The sequence below is a fragment of the Ochotona curzoniae genome, unplaced genomic scaffold, assembly GCF_017591425.1.
Source record: "Ochotona curzoniae isolate NIBS_2020 unplaced genomic scaffold, NIBS_Ocur_1.0 contig_3255, whole genome shotgun sequence".
Classification (NCBI taxonomy): Eukaryota; Metazoa; Chordata; class Mammalia; order Lagomorpha; family Ochotonidae; genus Ochotona; species Ochotona curzoniae.
In genome coordinates this window covers 4,638,261-4,660,171 of record NW_024465777.1, presented here as the reverse complement: position 1 = coordinate 4,660,171, position 21,911 = coordinate 4,638,261, and the positions used below count along the sequence as shown (strand labels likewise).

The 21,911-nt window shown below is 47.6% G+C and overlaps 1 protein-coding gene across 2 annotated transcripts in view; it reads right to left on the bottom strand.

Moving 5' to 3' along the window:
- Positions 1–1,674: 1,674 nt before the first annotated feature.
- The window catches only part of ARID1A (AT-rich interaction domain 1A), an 85,240-nt gene continuing 65,003 nt past the window's right edge, over positions 1,675–21,911 (bottom strand). Inside the window, exons 5-20 of one of the 2 annotated variants that reach the window (XM_040979633.1) lie at positions 19,709–19,949; positions 19,339–19,428; positions 18,228–18,395; positions 17,251–17,560; positions 14,591–14,736; positions 14,385–14,494; positions 13,223–13,432; positions 10,583–10,790; positions 9,350–9,482; positions 8,995–9,167; positions 8,493–8,643; positions 8,268–8,399; positions 8,085–8,184; positions 6,774–7,668; positions 6,301–6,431; positions 1,675–4,746 (exon numbers count right to left, since the gene is read on the bottom strand). In XM_040979633.1, coding sequence (XP_040835567.1) covers positions 3,013–4,746; positions 6,301–6,431; positions 6,774–7,668; positions 8,085–8,184; positions 8,268–8,399; positions 8,493–8,643; positions 8,995–9,167; positions 9,350–9,482; positions 10,583–10,790; positions 13,223–13,432; positions 14,385–14,494; positions 14,591–14,736; positions 17,251–17,560; positions 18,228–18,395; positions 19,339–19,428; positions 19,709–19,949 — 4,932 coding nt within the window. In that variant the 3' untranslated portion in view covers positions 1,675–3,012. The remainder of the gene's footprint in view (positions 4,747–6,300; positions 6,432–6,773; positions 7,669–8,084; positions 8,185–8,267; positions 8,400–8,492; positions 8,644–8,994; positions 9,168–9,349; positions 9,483–10,582; positions 10,791–13,222; positions 13,433–14,384; positions 14,495–14,590; positions 14,737–17,250; positions 17,561–18,227; positions 18,396–19,338; positions 19,429–19,708; positions 19,950–21,911) is intronic. The other variant, XM_040979635.1, reaches the window with a different exon arrangement.

The window sequence follows — 21,911 nt, the reverse complement described above, 5'->3', positions numbered from 1 at the left end:
GGGAGTTCCTGGCTTCTAGCTTTGGCCTGGGCCAGCCCTAACCATTTGGGGAGTCAGAAGATGTCTCTATCTGCATTTTAAGAATTATTTTTATTGCAAAGTCAGATATAGAGAGGAGAGACAGAAACATCTTCCGTTTGTCCAATGATTCACTCCCCAAGTAACTGCAATGGCCAGTCATGCTGATCTAAAGCCAGGAGCCAGGAATTCCTCCGGGTCTCCCATGCGGGTGCAGGGCCCCAAAGCTTTGGGCCATCCTGGACTGCTTTCCCAGGCCACAAGCAGGGAGCTGGATGGGAAGCTGGGCTGCAGGGATTAGAACCCTGCGTCCATAAGGGATCCAGGGGTGTTCAAGGTGAGGACTGTAGCTGCTATGCCATGGAGCCAAGCCCTATCTGCATTTTTTTGTTGCTATTGTTGCTTTGTCTTTGAAATAAACCTTAAACCTCCCCCCCCCACCCCCAAGAAAAGAAAACCCTCTCCTCAAAAAAGACAAAAGACATCAGTCAGGACATTTGAATCCTTTTTCAGTCCCTGGGTTCAGGTCTCAGCTTCCTGCTAGTCCACCCCTTGGGAATGAGGTGGGATGGTGGAGCCCTGCCACCCATTTGGGATGCTCAGGTTGTTTCTAGCTCCTGCTTTTAACCTGGTTCAGTACCAGCTGTTGTGGGCATTTGAGCAAATGAACTAGTACATAGAAGATATTTCTCTACTGCCCAAATAATAAAGCCCAATTCATATGACAAGTAGTCAAGACCTGAAGATGATCAAGACTTGAGCCACGTAGATATTTGGTGAATGATTCTGGGCAGAGGGATCAGCAAGTACAAAACCCCCAAAGATGGAAGAACCCTGGCTGATGGAGGAAAACTGGAGGGACAGTGCAGAAAGGTGGTAAGCAAGGTGCCACCTGGTGGCTTCACTGGCCGTTGTAAGGATCTGGACTTGAGTCAGAAGCGCTATAAGGAGTTTGATCCTGGGGTTTGAAAGGCTGGTTGTTTGCCATGTTAAAAAAATGCTCAACCAGGGAAGGCAAAAGCTAGACAGCCAGTTTGGAGAATATTTCAAGAATCCACTAAGGCTGGCAATGACTGCAACTCCAGTGGTGATGGTTGAAGATTGCTCTCGTTAGAGTGGTGACAGAATATAGAAAATGGAGCTAAGATTTTATTATTTATTTATTTATTTTTGCCAAATAATGCAAGGATGGAGCTGTAATTTACTGAGAATACAGATTTCTATGGTGGGAAGGCAGGATGTTTTAGCCTGTGTATGTTCAAATTAGACTTCCAAGCAGAGATGGCAATGTGGCTTAATGTTCTGCAGTTAGGGGAAAGCCAGTTTACAGACATATATAAGGCTTTCTTATTCAAAATTTCTAAGAAAACAGATGCCCTCTTTGCCATCCATTTCCAAAATGTTTTCTCTTCTTAGACTATCACTCCTGCTAATGAAACCTACTTGAAATGGCTAATACATTTTTCATACTCCGAACTTCCACTTCCAAACTACCTCAGACCTTTCTTGACTGTGGTGGATGAAGGTAAAAAATTACAGCGTCCTGGATGCCAACACTGATCAGAGTCGGTTTCAAAACGGGACAGCTTTCTTTCCTCCCCTCCCTGCAAGGTCACATTTGTAAACTGCTTGAAAATAAAAAGCCTCACAAAAGTCTTACCAAGATTTAATGTACATTTATTCTTAACACGTGGAACATATAGTATAAAGATTTCATACTGAATAAATGATATTCATTAAGCCAAAAAAGGAAAAAAAGGAGGAATTTACATCAAGTTTTAGCTACATTGTTGAAATACAAATATGCAGATTTTATCACTGAAAAAATCTCAATTGTGTTTCTTCATCAGGAACTTCAACTGAACCTAGAACTTTTTCACACCTCGATTAGAAAGAAAACAAAACAAAACAAAAACCCAGAAAATAATAAACTATAAGTTGATTGGCTGCTGAGACAGCAAGGACTTTTTACAGAGACCTGTACAGCATCGCGCCACGAGGGGCAATGTCTGGCAAGAGATTAAATAGCTGTGTCTCGCTTTGTGCAGGTCACCAACTTGTTAACTCGTCATACTAGAAAGGGGTAGGTGGGAGAGGGACCAACCTGTGGGGATCCAAGGGTATGTGCAATGTACAACGTCATATATATACACACGTGGCAGCGTGGCCGCTGCAGCTAAAGGTTAAAACCAGTTCTAAGAGGTGATCTTGGGGTTATTCATACAATCGAGGAGGAGAGAAAGAGGTCAGGGTGTTGTAGGTTCACACATGATACTTTGGGGGAAAAGCCTTTTTTTTTTTTTTCTCCTCAACGTTTAACTAAAAACATTTTTAAAAACTACAGCTTGCTGCTGACCCAGCGTTCTCTCATTTCCGTGTGAGACGTTATTATTACAGTGTGTTTACAGTATCAGGTGTACAGTACAGTACATGAAGGGGTCTACACTCTACTGCACAGGCCTCTCCGGTGGACAGGTCTGCCCACAACTGCGAACTCCTCGGCTCCTGCAGGATTGTGAATGTACAATGATAAACAACACACAGTTCAGCAGTCACCATTTCTGTCTTTCAGAGTTTTTTTTTTTTGTATTTTTTTCTTTTTTTCTTTTTTACCATTAAAAACAGTTATGAAATGTGGCATCCCGTTGATGCAAGGACTGGGAAAGCCAGTTTTATTTTATTTTATTTTTTTCCCCAAACTCACTGTAAACAACAGTAACTTTGGTTAAAATAAAAAAAGTCTTCTATGTAGGCAGAGCTTTGTCTTTTCAAATAGGATGGGGTCCTGAGGGGAGTTAGGGGAAGGACAAGGAACAGAAAGGGGGGCACGGGAGGAGGTAAGAGAAACAGGAGAGACTTTTTTCCCCAGGGAGAAGCTGGACAGCACAGGGTTGACTGGATTCTGAGGTGGTTTTGCATAAATAAAGGGCAACAGTCAGTTTCTAAGTTTTCCACACACGCACACACACACAGGGGGGAGGGGTCCCACGGCTGTCATGACTGGCCAATCAAAAACAGTACATCACAAATGACTTGTGACACCAATGAGTTCATCAACGGTGATACCGAGATGTCCAACAGCCGTGACTCGTACAGCGTGAACTCCGAGTGGTTCTCGTCCACCTTGGCCAAGGCGAGCAGCGCGCGGGCAGCCCGCCGCATCATGTCCACGCTAGTTGGCTCAAAGGGCGGGTTCTGCATGTGGAGGAGGCTGGCCTGGCTCTGTTGGAACTGCGTGGCTGCCAGGCTGTCCTCCAGGAAGCCCAGGAGGTTGCCGATGCTGCCCTTCTGCACGGCGATGGCACGGGCGGCCAGGCTGTCCCCCTGCGCGAGGTTGGCCAGCAGTACCACGGCCATCTCCCGGCAAACCGGGTTCTTTCGGTCACTGAGGAAGCGCACCATGGTGCTATACAACTTCTCCAGACGGCTGAAGGGGGGTGTGGCCAGGATCAGGTCCACGTTGTTGTCCTGGATGCTGAGTTTGCTGAGGGTTTCCAAGACCAGTCTCTGGGGGGAGAGGACGGCATTGGGGCCCAGGGTGGAGAAGGGGTCCTGGGCTTCAGCAGAAGGGCAAACGGCCCAGTGCAGGAGTCCGTCCAGGACAGGCAGGCAGATGCTCTCGGGGTAGGGAGAGAGGTCCAACTGCCCCGAGATGTTGGCGAGTGTGACCAAGGTGTTTTCTCGGAGCATCTCCAAGCAGTCCCACCACCACTCTACCTTGTTACAGCTCACCCCTTGGTCCTGTTCCTCCTCCTTCTCATAAGTTAGTGGTGCCTGCTTCCGTTCTGGGTGTTTGTGGTGCAGCAGGATCAACTTGCCCAGGATGAGCAGCAACCCTGGGTGTTTAGACATTTCAAAGTCGTTGCCTGGCACAAATGACAGGCTTCGGATGGTATTGGACACACAGACACAGCGCTTGGCAAGGGAATCCTGCCAGTCGAGAAGGGTACACAGTGGGGTCTCGTCCTTACTGTGGGGTTCATCCTCAAGGATCTTGATGTTCCGGTGGCTCTGTGCTGGGCTGATGCCAAATGGAAACTTGCTGCTTTCCTTGGCGGCCTCTGCACTCTTAGCCCCCTCCTCGGTCAACGTACTGGACCGTGTAGACAGCATGTCATCCATGGTAGCTGTGATCCGCTTCTCGGGAGGGCCATCAGGTGGGGGCCCCTCCTGTTCTGTCGTCCCTGGTGTACCCTCTGTTGTCGTGACATGTTTCCGATGGGTGGTTGGGCAGGGCGCGTGAGGCCGGGAAGGCAACAGCTCTGTCTTGCTCTCAAAATGGGTTTGGATATGCTCAGTGGTGTCCCCCCCACCAATCCGCCAGTGGAGCAGGCCACTGTCAAACTCCTGCACACGCCCAAGCTTATCGGAGCAGTCCACGACAAACGGGTCGTTCTTTTGGGCGACCTTCACTGGCAGCTTGTCGAACTTGCTTGTCAGCTTCTCCTCGACATTCTCGGAGGCCGACCTGTCCTTGCCCAGGAAGGCCAGCTCCTCATCATTTTCAGCTTCCTCCTTTGCGTCCTCCTCCAACTTAGGACCCAGAAATTCTTCTTCCTCCTCCTCTTCCCCCTCCGCAGAGGCTGGACTAGACACCTTGTTAAATCTCCCTGGGTCTAGTAGTGTTCTCTGTCCTGGGTCGCCCACCTCATACTCCTTTAAAATGCCAAAGATCTCGATCAGGCATCTTCGGAAATATTCCACAAGGAGCTCTAACAACCCTGGGAGCTAAAAAACAAAGAAAAGGAAGTAAATAAAGGTAAGAACAATGTCCCAGAACAAAACCACCACTCCCTTTCCTTCTGGGTCAAATAACCATCACCTGGGAGAGGCAGAGTTGCCCCCCCACCTCGCCCCATTTTTTTTTTTTTTAAGGCTGGCTGCTGAAATTCAGGGTGGGGCAGGCTGAAGCCAGGAGTGGCCTTCCTAGGTCTGGTACAAGGACTTTCCTCCTGTCCAAACTCCCTCCTCATCTGCCTGGCTCCAGCAGCATGGAAACGCCAGCAGGCAGCTCTGTCCCTCTCAGTCTCCTCTTTTCCTCCCAACGGGCTGGTTTTCTATTGTGAACATCAGAAGTGTTTCTCTCAAGACCCTCTCCACATGGCACTCCCCCGCTGAGCCCTGCCCATGCATGCTGGGATGGTCCAGCTGGCAGGAGCTAAGAGAAGGAGGTGTAGTATGGACAATCAACTCCCCAGCACCCCAGGAGGCTAGACCACGCATCCTGCAGCCTGACCACCAGGGCAATGCTCTGGCTCTCCAAACACTGAAACAAGCCATTGCTGAGGACATCCAAGTTCCCGTGTGGATTGAATACGGGCCACACACCCCTAGGAGAAAACATTAGTTTCCAGTCAAGCTAATTTTGGCTGCAGCAGAGTGAAAAATCAACAAATAAATAAACAAAACAGGACAGGCTTTAGAATTAAAATAAAAAAGATCTAAGCCTACAGTTAGTTTTTTCCAGGAACTAGCTTGCTAACATGAAATGATCACTGTTCCTCAACTTCACAGGGCTGTTCTGCGATCTGAACAGAATGTGTTAAATGCTTGGCACATGAAAATTGCTCAATCCAGATTTGTTCCTTCACGTTCTCAGGGGAGGCACCATTATGCAACGAGAAAAAAGTCAGGCTTTGGAATCAGAAGGATCCCATTGACAGTTGTGTGAACTTGTGTCTATTTCCTAAATGGCCATATTTGTGCCTGTGGACTGCTTTGAAGATGAACATAAAACGAAATATTGGGGGTTGCTCATGGCCTATACTTCAGTGCTTGGTTTGAGTCCTGACATTGCTTTCAATCCAGCTAACATACATGCTGGGAGGCAGATGATGGCCCAACCCTGGTTAGTGCTGCCTGGCTAGTGTGGCTATCTAGAGAATGAACCAGAAGACAGCTCCAGACTCTCTGCTGTCCAAGTAAAATGAAAGCAAAGATGATGTATTGAAAACAGTCCTGGCGCTCATTCTATCCCAAGGAAGCTGGTATCAACAAAGAATGCTTTTACTCAGGCTAGAAGAAAAAGGGAAAAATAGAAATGGTTCTATTCAAAATGTTAAGACCACAGGTTTTCTCAGAGGTCTAGCAAAGGTATCTTCCTGAACATCATTGTTTCCTAAATAGAATACACAAATTATTACTGCACTCAATATGCTGAGCCTGTGACCAGTGGAATGGAAGGTATCTGAGAGAGGCAGGCCAAGTCTGCTGGCTATGGGTTCATCATTTAGTACTACCCACAGCCAGGATGACAGCAAGGCCCTCCTGCTCTGTACTCACCTGACTGAGATTGAAGGTCATGATGCTGTTGTCGTCATACAGCAGGATATTAATGGTGTCTAATGCCCATGTGCTTTCTGCCAGCAGCCCAGACTTGAGGGACATCATTACCCGCCAGGCCTCTGGGGTTCCTGAAATAAATCTCTATGTCATCCATCCACCAAGTCCAGATTGGCTGGAGGCAACCCCAGGGCTGCCCCATCAGTCAGGCTACACTGCAGATGATGCAAGGTGGAAGGCAGTTCATCTGCAGATGACACACACCTGGCTGTCACAGTGCCTAAGCTCCCGGGGACATCACTGCACAGCAAAGCCTGGAATCTGTTAGCAGCTTAGTTCTTCCTTACCCAAAGTACAGTGGTCATTAGTTAACTCTGGACCAGCTACAACCTCATCCAGAATATCAGGCTTAAGAAAAACAATGGACAAGGTGCAAAGGGGTGGATTGCGCAATCCAGGAAGGGAGTTCTTACCAATGTCTTTCATTGTGAGCCGCCTTCTCTGCTTCAACACAGGCTGTGTGGCTTCAACAGAGCCAGGTGGGAACGTGATATCCCGCCGAATCATGGGGGGCTGCACAGGGGTAGGCGCTATGTGCGAGGCAGGCACTGGTGGACCTGCCTTCTGCATTTTCATCCCAGAGTGCAGGAATGGAGACTTGCTAGGAGAGGTGCGGTTCTCCATTGGCCGAGGCAGGGGAGCGGGGCTGGATACCTGAGGAATGTGATTCTGCATGCTTGGTGGGGGCTGGTAGTTAGATGGTGGGGGCCTGGTCATGGGAGGCACGGGGGCAGAGGGACCATATGGGGGCTGGCGGGTGCCATGAGAAGGCCATGGGCCTTCGTGGTTGGCCCTCTGATCCGTGTGCAGCATTTCATCTGTTCTGTTCACACCATGATACGTAGGACCCTGGGGGGCAGAGCCCGTGCTCTGCCTGTTGGCATAATTGTAGGTCATGTCATTACGTCCCTGCCACATGGTGCCTTGCTGAGCAACCTCAGCCGATGCCTGTATGGGGCCACCCATCATTTGCGGTGGCATGTTCTGCTGGGCACTGGAGCCAGGGGGTGCAGAGACACGGTCTCGGCCAAATTGGAATGGAAACTGGTTCTGGGGAGCGCCTGCTGGTCGGCGTTCAGTAGCAGCGGTGGCAGTGGCAGGATAGGCATTGCTGAACTGGTTGTACATATCTTGCTGAGGGGAAGGCTGGGCAGCTTGTTGCTGGCTGGCAGACTGGGACTGGGCTGGGGGCAACTGCTGCTGCTGCTGAGGCTGCCCCTGCCCAGTACTGTACGGCACAGTGTACATTTCCCCTTCGTGCCGCTTGGCAGGAGGGCCGTAGGTACCATCGATTGGCCGCTTATAATTCTAAAAGATATAAGCAGAGGGGGAAATGATCAGTTTGCTCTGAGACACAAAATCCACAGATGCCAGGATGTTACAGTTGTCCCTGAAAAGAGGCTGTAGACACCAGGAGAACAAGGAAACACTTTCACAGAATATCTCCTCAAGTCAACCCTCAGGGAAACTACCCTTCGGTCTTCCCATACTGGTTCTGCCTTATTCCAAATAAAAAAACTTCAAATCAAATTAAATCTCTTTCTTGCCCTTTTGGAGAATGCGGGATACTGGACTGGGTTCTGAAGAGGGACCAGGTTGAGGACTTGGCTCTTTAGGCAGAACTGGCTATCTGGGTAACAGAAGAACACTCAACTCTTCAAAGGAGTTTCTAGACACACGCAGGTTGGTTGTCAAGACAAACCCTTCCCAGCTACCCTGCTCACCTGTTGCTGCTGCTGCTGATACATTGTGGTCTGCTGGCTGGGGAAGGGGCTGCCGGAGGGGGTGCCTTGGGTAGAGAACTGATTGCCATAGGAATCATGTCTGCAGGAGGGAGAGAAACTGAGGGTCAGGGCGAGCGGCGGCAAAGGGAGTCCATGGCAGCTCGGACCCTGGGCTGCACTTACCGCTGCTGCTGCTGCTGTTGCGGAGGGTAGCGGCTAGGAGAATACATCCCCGAGTCTGGGGTGGAAGGCATGAGATTCGGCTGGGGGGCCCCAGTGCCCATGTTTCCCTCAGGCCCTATTCCAGGTTCCGTCCTAAATAAAATTAGAGAAGCAGTTAGAATTTGAATCTTCCAGAGTTGGAAGTGTGGAGACCAGAAGCAGGGAAGGAGCAGCAATTGTGCTTACCTTACTCTGTCGTAAGGACCGCTGTAGGGATAGTGCTGCCGTGGTCCCATGGCCACATTTCCCAGCCCAGGGCCGGCGGTCCGGCTATAGGGGTCTCCCATCCCACCGTTGGGGCCCTGCCCTGAGGGCATGAAGGGATCACTCCCTGGAGCTGAACGCAGAAAGGCAAGCAGTGAGTGCTCTGGTGGGACGGCAAACTGAGCCACCCACACCCCGGGCTGGCTCCTAGACCCAGGCTAGCCTCAGAGCACAGGCCTGTTCTTATTTTCTCCTGACATGCTCACAAACAAATCTAAAGAGACCCAGCCACCAAAACACAATGTACGTGGCACAGTGAGTCCAGGGAGAGGGAAGCAAGAAAGTAGGTAAGGACAAAGAAGGATGATTAGGTCAGGAAATGCCATCTCAGAGCAAGGCTTGAGAACCTGGAGCCAGCCTAAAGCTATGCCTCCATCTGCCTGGCACTAGTTTTGGGGACATGAGGTCCACAGCAGTTGGTCACCTTTCCTCATGCTGCCATAAGGATCCTTATTTGGCTCGTAGGACATACGCCCCATCATGTCAGAGGTATTCATACTGGGCTGGTACCCAGGATTCGGAGTCATGGAATTCCGCTTCTGGAATGTGGGGTCACTTCCATCAGGAAAGGCATCTTGCATCCCAACTGAGTTGCTCCTATTACAGAATGAGAAAAAAACAGTGATACCCCAAACAATTTTCAGTTCCCAGTGTACTACAACATACACAGGAGTCACTAGCTGGGCAGGCAGTGAAAGGAGCTGCCTGTGGGCTGCATAGGAGTTCCATACCCCTGCCCCAAGGGCCCCTCACACCGTCTGCCCTGCTTCTGGCCTTACCTCATGCCTGGCAAAGGGGGGATCTGGCTATGTGGTGTGGATGCTGGAGTTGGCGGCTTCAGGTCTCCTCCTTCTGCCATGGAACTGCTGGTGGACTGAGGCGTCTGTGGCCCCTGCATGGACCCTGATCCCGCTGTGGACAGGGATGCAAGATGAGAGGCAGCCTGCCAGGAAGTGCTTACTTTTCATAGAACACACCAATTGTCCCAGGATTACTCTGGCAAAGATTTTCCCAGGCTTTAAGGCCTCACTCATCCTTCCCAGCAGGGGACCTGCAAGGCCAGGTCACAGACATGAGAGTTTTGCTGCTCTCTGGTTTTGTATCTTTGGAGAAGAGTGATATGTTTTCATGACATCACCACTCATCTGATTTTTCAGTCAAGCCTGCTTTCCTGACTTTTCCAAGGATTTTATCTATAACCTATTAAATACTGTAAGGTTGGTATGCAGCTTTTTATTCAGCCCCCAAAATCTAAGTTGAGGTTCACCCTGGCCCAAATATGTGCTACAATTTTGAGGAGCCTAGGAGCTCCTATTCTCAAGCCTCCAGCAGTATCATTTCTCAGGTTCAAATGTTCTTCTAGACTGATGAGTACAGAAGTACCAGTAATTAATGTCTCCATTAGCTACCCTTCCAGGAAGCAGCTATCCCATTCCTAAGGCCTCCCTTGGCTGATGAGTCATTGGCAGCTCAGGCACTCATCACACCCCCAGGTCAGAACCGGGGCACATGTGTTCACACCCACCTTCCAGGGTCTTGGCCTTCTTCCCTTCTCATACATGCCCAGGCTCCAACCTCCACTCACAACCAAGGGTGAACAGAGACACTCCCATCAGCATTCCATTCACATCTCCTCCCCGCCCTTCCTTCCCATTCATTACCATCTCAGCTCCCTGGGGAATCCATGGCTCTAGTCTGAGCTGCATTCTAAGGCGCTGACATCAGTGGGCCAAAGCTCCCAGATGGCCTTGCCTCACTGCTATTTGTCAGTTTTACTCCACTCTGTGGGTGTCCCTCCCACTCACTAGTTTACAAACACTTGGCAAAACGCCAGGTGTGGTGAAAATTAAAACTTAAAGGCTGCTGCAGGGTACATCCCAAGGGAATTGCCACTGCCCGATCTTTAGTCTGCCAACCTGTTAAGTCCTGGCATCTCAGAAAACAAGCACCACAAACAGGGAGCCAGGGAACTGGGCCCTCCTCCTTGGTAGGGCTGATCCACTTGTCCTTACCAGGAGAGGGAGGCTGGATCTTGGGTTGGGACTTCTTGGAATCAGCAGCTGCGAAGATGTCTGGGGGAGGGTCTTCTCCCCGTTCAATCTTGCACTCAAAGGCATAGAGACACTGGATATACTGTTTTTTCAAGGAACTGGCAGCACTGCTTGATGTGCCCACATTGAGGTTGGTTGCAAGTTCCCGCCATTTTTTGTTCTTATTGACCTGCATAAAAAACCAGAAGAGTTGGGGTACACCTTACACATGGTCTTTCCTGTTTCAAGGCCTCAGAGGGCCGCAAGGTACTAGTTTCCTGAGGAATCAGAGTTCTGAGGTGGCTGCAAAAGTCGGTCTTTTGGGTGGATTACCCAACAACTTAGCTAACTGTGTCCTGGCTTCTCCCTATCCTCAGTACCACTACAATGATGACATAGTAAATAACCAAAATAGGGCAAATTCCTCATCACTATTAGAACAGAATCCATAGTGTCAGTCTTTGCTTTATAAAATGCTCTGCTGAAAACAGCATTCAAATCTCATTTTAAATGCACTAATAAAACTAAACATTTTCTAAATTGGAAACCTTTGTGGTACTTAACAGCGACCACCTTGCCTGACTTACTTTGTTAAACTAAACATCAGCCCTGAAATATCCCCACCATTTGACTCGGCATCATTCTAAATATCTGCTTCCTCTATGTCTCAGCTTCCTTAAGATTCATGCCCCCTTTAGGTTCAAAGTTTGTTGTCTGCCAATTTGCTGTAACTTTGTAACCCTTTTCCCACCAATGCACACTGTACCTACCTGACAGCCCTGTCCACCAGTTCCTCACACCCAGTAATACCCACACTGCCCCAGCCACAAAGGCACACTCTCGCGTGTATACAACTTGTTTTGCTGCCTATCCTCCCCTCCTCCCCTTCTCCCTCTTCCCTTGGGACCCTCTCCTGCCACTACGGCATGAGACCTCTCTCTGTTTCTACCTTCATTCCTGTCCCCATGGCCCTCATCCCTGCATAGCTTGCTGCGCCTGATGTTTTAGTTTGTGGCGGCAAACAAAAAAAAAAAAAAAAAAAAAAAAAATAAAGCTTATATTGAAAAGAACTAACAAATACCATTCCCCAAATGCTTCTTGGATTAGTTTTTCTGCTTCAGTTGGGCAGGTCTATCACCTGTAAGTCTATCCCTCAAAGGCAGGGGAACACTGGCTTTCCAGTGCAGATCCACCAACGGAAGTCCAAAAGACTAACACCTCTTCATCTGCAACCTGTGATAGCAGATAAGAGTTCAAGGAAACCCAGAGGGGGACAATTTAGCAGAGGACAGGTAACTAGGAACACTTCCTAGGGCCTTGGCACAAGACAGTCTGGAATCACTTACATGCAACCTGGTCCAATTTCCTGGCATGAACCCCTGCCCCCCAGCCAAACCTTAATTATCCTTTAGAAAAACTCAGGACCCATCTTGGAACTTTCACTAACTTAATATACTATTCTTCCTCTTCTTGAAGACAGGCTGTAGGCTGTTGGATTCACCTTCTACTTCACATCCTAGGCTAGGTGAATCCAGAAACCAGGGCAGAGGCCAAACCTAGTATGACATCCCAGTGCCCACAGGCAAAGGAAAAGCCTGACCGGGAGAGTTACTACAGGGAGGACAGAAGCAAGCATAGGTTGGATCAGAAGCCTTCTACTTTGCTTCCCACGCTTTGTGGCAGTGTGCACGTGTCTTGTTTGGTTCTGTTTTTCTTTGTGGGGGAGGGGAATAAAGCCTGAAGGCAGAAGGAATTCATGACTGTTGTTTGGCTTCATTCCAGTCACTTTCGTTTCTGCTGGTGACAGCTGTTTTCCTCTTCTAATTGAGGTCTGGACTAAGTCTTCCCTTGCTATGTCCCCCCCTGAGCTCAGCCACAAACTGATGTAAGAGCAGGCTTCTGGTCTGACAACTAGTGAACACACGCAGGAGCAAAGTGCGTAAGGCAGAGTATGCTGTCAGGGTGGTCTACCTGCTTGCTTGTAAAGTATCAGAGCAGGAACACTCTGGGTGCCAAAGGATTGAGAGATTTCATTCACAAGTCTCCCATAACGAGTACACAAAACTTCCTACCACTTCATAAACTGATTCTATTAAGTATGTCCTGAAATCCCAACTCCACTGGGAGATGTCCTTGTACCATCTTGCAGATCAATCATGTGGCAGAAGGCTTACTGAAAACTATACATTAAAAAAAAAAAAAAAAAAAAAAAAAGCGACAGCCTAGCAGGGTACAAGGATTTTAAAAAAATAAAATTAAGACCCAGAGGGTTCACACACCTTGATTAATTTATCATGTTGTGAAATGGCCAAGACAGGGCTTAAATCTAGACCCATTTCTCCATCTGCATTTGCTATGACAACAATCTGTTTTCCATATAATCACAACATTCCCTGTATCTGTGCCCCAGTGGGATCCCAGATGCACGAAAAACTGAGTGCTAATAGCTCATATTACTAAGAAAGTGTCTGTCTTCTAGAAGCTCCATGATTCCTGTCAGTGTTATGGGACTCACAGAGCAGGAGTGAGATGTCCTATGGAATGCATGGCGTTGTGTGAAGCCAATAACTACCTAGGAAAGAGGCTCCATCTACAAGTTAAGCCAAATGTCAAGGCACTCACCTGAGTCAATCCACCAATCTCCTTCACAGACACATAGAGGCGATAGAGGTCCAAAGGTTTCCTACCCACAGCAGGCAGATTGGTCATGCCCATGGCCTTCTCCTCCGTGAAGGCAAGGTAGCGGTCTACCCACATCTTCCTCTCAGGCTCACCACCCAGCTCATACAACTTGGTGATTTTTTCATTGGTTGTGGTAGAAGAACTGGATTTCTGGAAGTGACAGATGAAAAGTCATGAACTGGTTGGATTCAAACCCCATAATCAGAGTCTCAGAAGTCTCCTGATTAGGGTTGCAATAAAACTGCTTACTTCAGGGTGATCACTTGCCCCTGCCCTGTCTTCACAAGGCTAAAGGGCCAGAAAGGAGCCAGACCTTTCTGAAAAGGAAGAGAGCCAAGACGAACTAAATGGTATGTACTGGGAGCTATGCTGGATGCCTTTATATATTAGGTATTATAATTTATTCCATGTAAAAAGATAATTACTTACTTATTTGAAAGATGGAATTGGAGACAGGGAGAAAAGAGGGAGAGATCTTCAATGTGCTGATTCAATCCCCAAATGCCTATCATGGCCAGAGCCAGGAACTCTATCGTGTTCTTTCACATGGTAAGCTGGGGCCCAAAGCTGAACTATGACACACTGCCTTCCCAGGAGGCATTATCAGGGAACAGAACTGAACTGAAAGCAAATAGCCAGGATTTGAAGCAATATTCTAATATGGAATGCTGCGTTGTAAACAATGCTCAAACCACTGTGCTACAACACTAGCCCATAAAGTAGCAATGCTTAAAATCTGACAGCCTTTAAGTAGTAAGGCTCAGTTTCAAATTCTTGTTCAATACATATCAAGGCACAGTGGGGTAAGTAGCCACCTATAATACCAGCATCCCATAACTGTCAGTTCAAGTCCTGGCTGCTCTGCTCTCAACCTAGCTTTCTATTAAAGTGCCTGGGAAGGCAACGGAGATGTCCCAAGTTCACAGGCCCCGGTCACCCAAGTGAGTGGAGTCCCTCACAACAGAGGCAATAGCAGGTTTTTCAGACGAATCAGTGATGCTGCACTAGGTTAGAACCATCACTTCTTTTATTTTTTCTTCTCCTTTCCATCACTGAAAAGAATAGGACCAAAGTTGAGAGGAGCCAAGACGAGGCTTGTTACCTTGGATTTAGATTCTGTCTTGGGTGTCCCATCTGCCTTGTTGTTCATTTTGGTCGCAGGAGTTAATTTGACATCCCCAAGGCCCATCATCTCTGGGCTGGCTGCCATCCCTATACAAGAGAAGAAAAAGTCATGTCCGATAGATTCATTTAATATGATTATCCTTCTTAAAACATTCTCTAAGCTGAACAAGGACAAGTACGAACCTGCTGAATTGTTAGCCATGGTTCCACCCATGGGATATGGAGGTCCCTGAGGGTTGATCATGCCAGCCATACTATTAATTCCTTGTCCATAGGGAGGTCCAGTTCCCATCATGCCACCCTGATTCATGTTGGGGTAGCCTGGTGGCCTGAGGAAGAAGATGGAAATTGAGAGAGATATGGGTTAGAATGGGAAGGTTTCAGATTTGGATTTAAAAAGTAATTAAGGCTGTATAAACCATTTAGTTAGGCTTAAAAAAAAAAAAGCTTATGTGTCTTCTTCAAGATAGAACTATGTAACGTACAGAAAGTCCAAAATTCTATTTCCTACAAAAGATTAAGATTTGAATTCGGTACAGCAAACAATACATTAATTTTAAGAGACACACTCCAAAGTCAAGCCGTATTTCCTTTTCACAGCCTAGATGAATGCTCAATTTAACCGAGCCATAATCAGAATGAATTAAGACATAGCACATGGAGGTGATTTTTTTAAAAAAGACTGATTTATTTTTATCGGAAAGGCAGATGTACAGAGAGGAGACATAGTGAGGAAGATCTTCTGTCAAATGGTTCACTCCCAAGTGGCCACAATGGCTGCAGCTGAGCCAATCCGAAGCCAGGAGCCAAGAGCTCTTCTGGGTCTCCCACGTGGGTGCAGAGTCCCAAAGCTTTGGCCCGTCCTTGACTTTTCCCAGGCTACAAGCAGGGAGCTGGATGGGAAGTGGAGCTGGTAGGATTAGAACTGGTGCCCATATGGGATTGCCTGGCGCATTTAAAGTGAAGACTTAAACTGCTACACTACCCTGCCGGGCCCCTGGAGGCGATTTTATAATCCTTTTTTTTTTAAAGATTTATTTTTTATTGGAAAGTCAGATACACAGAGAGGAAGATCTTCCGTCCGATAATTTACACCCCAAGTGACCACAATGGCCGGTGCTATGCCAATCTGAAGCCAGGATCCAGGAACTTCTTCCGGGTCTCCCTCGCAGTTGCAGGGTCCCAAGGCTTTGGGCCGTCCTCTACTGCTTTCCCAGGCCACAAGCAGGGAGCTGGACGGGAAGTGGAGCGGCCGAGATTAGAACCGGCGCCCATATGGGATCCTGGAGCGTGCAAGGCAAGGACTTTAGCCACTAGACCACGCCGCTGGCCCCTATAATCCTTCTTGAAGGACATAACACAAACTTTATACTTCTATCACCTTGATGGTCTACCAAATCTATTTTCTCAGTGAATTACTTTATCTTGATTCATCAACTCTGCAATGAGGTTCACTTTAAGAGCAGTGGGCAGGCCTGGGGCAACAGCCTGATTGATTAATCCTCTGCCTTACAAGTGATGGGATGAATGCTAGTTTGTGTCCCAGATGCTTCACTTTCCATCCAGTTCCCTGTTAATGGCCTGGGGAAGCAGCAGAGAACGGCCTAAAGCCTTAGGACTCAGCGTCCATGTGGGAAACCCAGAAACAGCTCCTGGCTTCTGGCTCTGGATGGACTCAGCGTTGGCTGTTGCAGTCACCTTGGGAATTAACCAGTGGATGGAAGATCCTTCTCTGCCTTTATCTTTCCAATAAAAATAAACATTTAAAATGAAAGAAAGAAAAACAAAAAGGGGCCCAAGCATGATAGTGTAAGCAGCTTAAGTCCTCGCCTTGAACACGCAGCATCCCAAATGGGTACCAGTTCTAATCCTCGTGACCCTGCTTCCCATGCACCTCCCTGCTTGTGGCCTGGGAAAGCAGTCAAGGATGGCCCAAAGGCTTGGGACCCTGCACCCACGTAGGAGACCTGGAAGAAGCTCCTGGCTTCAGATTGGCTCAGCTCCAGCCACTGTGGCCGCTTGGGGAGTGAACCATCAGATGGAAGATCTTTCTCTCTGTCTCTCCTCCTCTTTGTATGTATCTTTCCAATTAAAAAAAAAAAAAAAAAAGGCAGTGGGTACTGAAAATATGTTAGTGCAGAGTTGTATCTTGAATAAGAATACAACTACATTAACAGAAACTTGTGCCCAGGGAAGATAACTAAAGTTGCTGAACCTACCCACAAAAGTCTCCTGCACTTTAGTATCACCAGTCAAAAGCACAGGACCACGTACAATAGCAGAAAAGGCAAACCACAATCCTACCACCCTCTTTCATACCACAGTCCCAAATTTCATGTGTATCACAAAGAAGCCTTTTGGGAATAGACCGGAAAAAAAATTGATAGACGTGAAATTACCTCCCCTAAAGACTTACTTTGTCAATCAAAATAACCTGTCCTGGTTCAGACCCCACTGGGGCAGCCACCGGGAAGGACCTCCCCAAGTAGGGAGGAAACAGTGGGAGGGATGGAAGAAGGTGGTGGGGGAGGGAAAAATTATAAAAGCATAGACCTAAACAAAACAGAACAAAGCAAAGCAAAATAAAACAACAACAATCTATCCTGTACATTTCTTTACATGATTTTTCATGTGAAATTGATAATTAAGATGTTTAAGAATCAGCATTTTTATTGTCTTCAACACTATAATAGAAAATCTAATAAAACCGAGTTTTCTGAAGAGCTCTCAATTAAATGTTTATCAGTTACATAGGCATACATACAATGTTCTCATTCAGGGCCAGAAGCATCTCAATTACCCAAGTGAGTCTACAGACAACCTCTTCATTTCCTAGGCCTTACCTGTTTTGGATAGAGTTGGCAGCATGCATGGCAACAGCAGTTTCTTGAGTTTTCCGGTTCATGCCCCCTGGTGGGGGACACATCCCTGACCCAACCTGAGGTGGCATATTGGCCATGTTAGGGCCATAAGGCCTGTTGCCCATGGAGGCATGACTCATTCTCCCTGGAGGGAGTGTGCCATAAGGTGGGATGCCAGGCTGCCCATGCATCTGACCTCCAGCACTCATGGGATTTATGCTTCCAGCCATGCCTGCATTGGGGTAGTTGGCATTGGGCAAGGCATTATAATTTGGCTGTCTTGGGTAGCCTCCTGGAAGGGGAGAGGGAGAGGACACAGCGACTGGGTTAGAGAATCACAGGCAAATCATTAATATCTCTTAGCTGCTAAACTCCAAACAGCTAGAATAATTTACTATTGTGATCAGGGAAGAGACAAACTTCATAGAAACCTTCACTGTCATGGGAAAACTAAGCAAAGCAGTGTTTCCTCAGCTTACAGGAAGCACAGAGCATTGCTTCTTGGCCTTTTGGCTAAGATCAAGTGCAGAAAGCACAGAGCAAGACTGGCTTTGCTAGCATCTGTGCCCTGCAACCTCCCAAGGAAGTCTTTTTCACACACTCCTCTTGCTTTCTATCCCATGCTGAGATTCACCTTCAGATCTGCCTAGGGTTGATCTTAAGTGAGCACCTATTCTATTAGAGCTTATTTACCAAAAAATACCCTGACTGCTGCCATCTGTAGTGTCTGCTCAGTCCTGGGCTAAAAGTCTTAGTCCCATTTTATAAATAAAACAAGGCTCAAAGAAATTCAGACTTCTTCATGGTGACATAGTCAGAGACAAGGTGGAAGCCAATACAGTCCTACTTTAGACTCTGGGTTGGGAAGATTTAGGGAAAAGGACATTTACTCCTACAGCTCATCAGCTAAGGAGCTACTTTCCCCTCTCTGCCTACTCCTAACTGGACAGTACACTCACCTTGTGGGCCATACTGGCCCCCCTGGGGGCCATAGCTTCCCATGGAGTTTTGCTGGTAGGACCCCATGCCTGTGTGCATCTGTCCTCCAGAAGGCTGACGTGGAGATAAGGCCGAGCCAGGCTGGGGGTTGCTGTACTGGGGCATCTGGGGGTTCCTCTGCATATAACCTATTTGTGGATAGCAGACATACAGTTAGCAGTGGGCCAGAAACTTCATCTGAATCTTCCATGTGGGTGTCCAGGGGCCCAAGCACTTGTGTCATCATCTGTTGCTTTCCCAGGCCATCGCCAGGGAGCTGGATGAGAAGCAGAGCAACCACAACTCCTCCGTATGGGATGCCTGCAAAGGGCCTAACGTGCTTTGCCACAACACTGACCCCAATCATACACTTATTAGCTCAGTATAATGGGAACAAATGTTCTTCTGGGACTTCATCATTTGTGTTCTCTTTACAGCTACTTGCATGAAATGCCTGATTTGTTATATTGTCATTTAGCCTTTAAGGCACATACGAAGTAGTCCAAACCAGAAATCAGAGCATGTCAATTGCTTCTACCAAACAGAAATTTGAAGACAAACAGTAATAACAGGAAAACAAAATGGTAAGTGACCGGGGCAGGTGCTTTGGTGCAGAAGGCAAGGAAGGCATTACTTGAGTCACCTCCAAACCATACTGGACTGTGTGTGAGGCAGAGGATGATGCTCAAGTACCTGAGTTCCTGCTAGTCACACGGAAGATTCACGGAGGGTTCCTGATTTATACCTGGCCTATTCCTGGCTGTTTTGAGTCAGGATGAGTCAAAAGCCAGGGCTGGCCCAGACTGAAGTGAGGCAGTTCCACCAGGGTCTCCCTGACGGGTGGCAGAGGCCCAAACATTAGGGCCATCTTTCGTTGCTTTCATAGGTGCATTAGCAAGGAACTGCGTCAGAAGTGGGACTGAAACTGATGCTCATGTAGGATGCTGGTGTCTCAGACAGCAGACTTAATCGGCTACACCATGAGGCTGGCACCCAATGTGCATTCCAATTTCGCAGCTAGCCAGTGACTTAAGATTATACAATTTTCCAAAAGTTATCAGTCCTCTTGTGCTCCAAAGCCCAGGCTCTCACCTCGATCTTGGGCAATGCTTGATTGGTTCATGGAAGGATGCATGATGCTGTCCGACTGGCCACTGGGGGGCCGAGGTGGCATCTGGTTGCCTGTCCAGACAGAGAAGATAGTAAACAAGTCACCGTGAAACCTCAGAACTTTAACTGGGATGTCAATTTAGAGGTCAAAGTGGCTCATGGAGAGGTTAAGTATCTCCCAGCCTCATAGACAGATCCAGCCAAGAGGGTCCCCTTTCCCCTTTCCCCTTTTCAGCTGGGAAGGGGAAACGGCAGACAAGAGTTAGCCTCTACCAGTGCAAGGCTAGGGCTTCCCAGTATCACTAGGGCCAATCATCTTTCCCTTTCCCCAAAAAGTGGCACTTGAGGGTACCTGGCACTGCAGCAGGCGAAAGTGGTCCTGAGCGAGACTGAGCAACACTGGCGGGAGAGCCAACAGGGGAGGGGGAGGGGCCTCGGATGCCAGGCAGGTGAGGGGAGGTATGAGGAGAGAAAGGAGACTGAGCTGGATTACTCTGCTCTCCTTGGCTGCTGGAAATCCCTGATGTGCTCACTCCAGGACTCAGAGCTCCTTCTGTCCCCATTGGGAGATCATCTATTGAGCCAGACAGATCCTGAAACAGACACAGAACATGGATCAGTAATGAAATCAATAAAGATGTTTTCAACAAACTACATGCTTAGCATCTCCTTAAATATCCAAATTCACTACAAGCATTATTTAATTATGATGCTAAAGTTTACTTGTGAAAAACTCTGTTAAGAACTAGGGAGAGACTATTTTAGACTTTGTACGCCATATATAATCTGTCAAAACTACTCAATGCTGCCATTCTAGTACAAAAGTAGTCATAGGCAACATGTAAGCAAATGGGTGGGGATGTGTACCTGGCCCATAAGTCAGTTTTCATTTCCTCAAAGTATATCCCATTTCCTACATCTTCTTTTCCAGCTCTGAGTTGTATGGTCAGTCATAGGAAAGCAGTTACTTATGTTTTTATTTGAAAGGCACAGGGATAGATTTCCCATTTGCAGGTTCACTTCCCAAATGGTTGCCAAGGGCTGGAGCTGGGCCAGTCCTAAGTCAGGAGGCAGGAGTTTCTTCCAAGATGCAGGGGTCCAAGCAATTGGGCCACTTGCTGCTGCTCTCCGAAGTGCATCAGTACTTGAACGGTACCCATATGTGATGCTGGCATTCCAGGCAGAGGCTCTTAACATGTGTTAACCCCTGAAGACAGCCATTTCAATGAGACCTTAGCTTTTTCTCAGGCGGCAGGAGGGGGCGGGGGCAGGGGAGGGACTTCACAAAACACTGACAGAAGCCATAAGAAGTCTGGACAAAATTTACAACCTTCTCCCCTTTAGATTATTATAACCTCCATATTCAAGGATACATTTGCTTCAAGTTATTATATTCTGAAACATAAGGGATAAGAGAGGGATACACAAACGTTTGCCAACCGAGTAAACTTAGTTTTCCCCCTAGCTCTAAGTTTTTTGGTGAGATCTGGTATCTGAGTTCACTCAAATTCTGTGAATTCTATGATTAGCAAGCAGGAACTGAACATGAAAACACTAACTCCAAGAAATACTCCCTTGACTAACTACTGCCTGCCCCCACTGCCCAGCTCATGTTTACTCTCCAGCTGGGAACTATGTGATGAGAGAGCATAGAAACCATGACACTTAATGTTTAAGAACAGTTCTTTGAATCTGAAGATAATTCTGGGCGGTGCTGTTACACAGCACATTAAGCCAATGTCTACAGAACTGGCATCACATATCAGAGTGATGGCCTAAGTTTTAGCTGCTCCACCTCAAATCTAGCCCCCTGTTAATGCTTCTGGGAAGGCAGTAGAACATGGCCCAAGTGCTTGGATGCCTGACTCCCACATGTGAGACCCAAGCAGAGTTGTAGGCTCTTGGTTTTGGTTTGGTCCAACCCTGGGAATTGTGGCTATTTGGGATTTGAACCAGTGGATGGAAGACTGATCTCTGTATGTGTGTATATCCCCTCATCTTTTGCCTCTCACTGTGCCGTTAAAATAATTAAATATTTTGCTAGCTCTCAATGCTACCTGAGAAGTCAAAAAAATGTCAGTTTTTACACTGATAAGCAGATCTGTATATCACATTGGTGTTATCATATAGCATACTTTTAAAATGCCATGAGAATAGCTGGTGCTGAGATATAGTGGGTAAAGCTGTAGCCTGTGGCAGCTCAAGTCCTGGTGCTCCGTTTTTGTGCCAGTCCTCTGCTAGTATGTCCAGGAAAGCAGGAGAAAATACCCAACGTTTTTGGGCCTTTGCACCCCTACTCTAGACCCAGAGGAAGTTCTGGCCTAATCTGGATTGGCTCAGTTCTGGCCACTGGGATCTTTTAGGGAGGGAACCATTGGATGGAAATTCTCTATGTTTTTTCCTCTCCCTTTTCTCTCTCAAACTGCCTTTTGGGTGGGGAGGTAGTGAAAATTAGTTCCAGTATAGATGGGAACTCAAAGAGATCAACCTCTAGGTAACTCCAAAGGGCATCTTCCTTATTTAATTTACAGTGAGAAACTGGGAGAGGGGGGAGA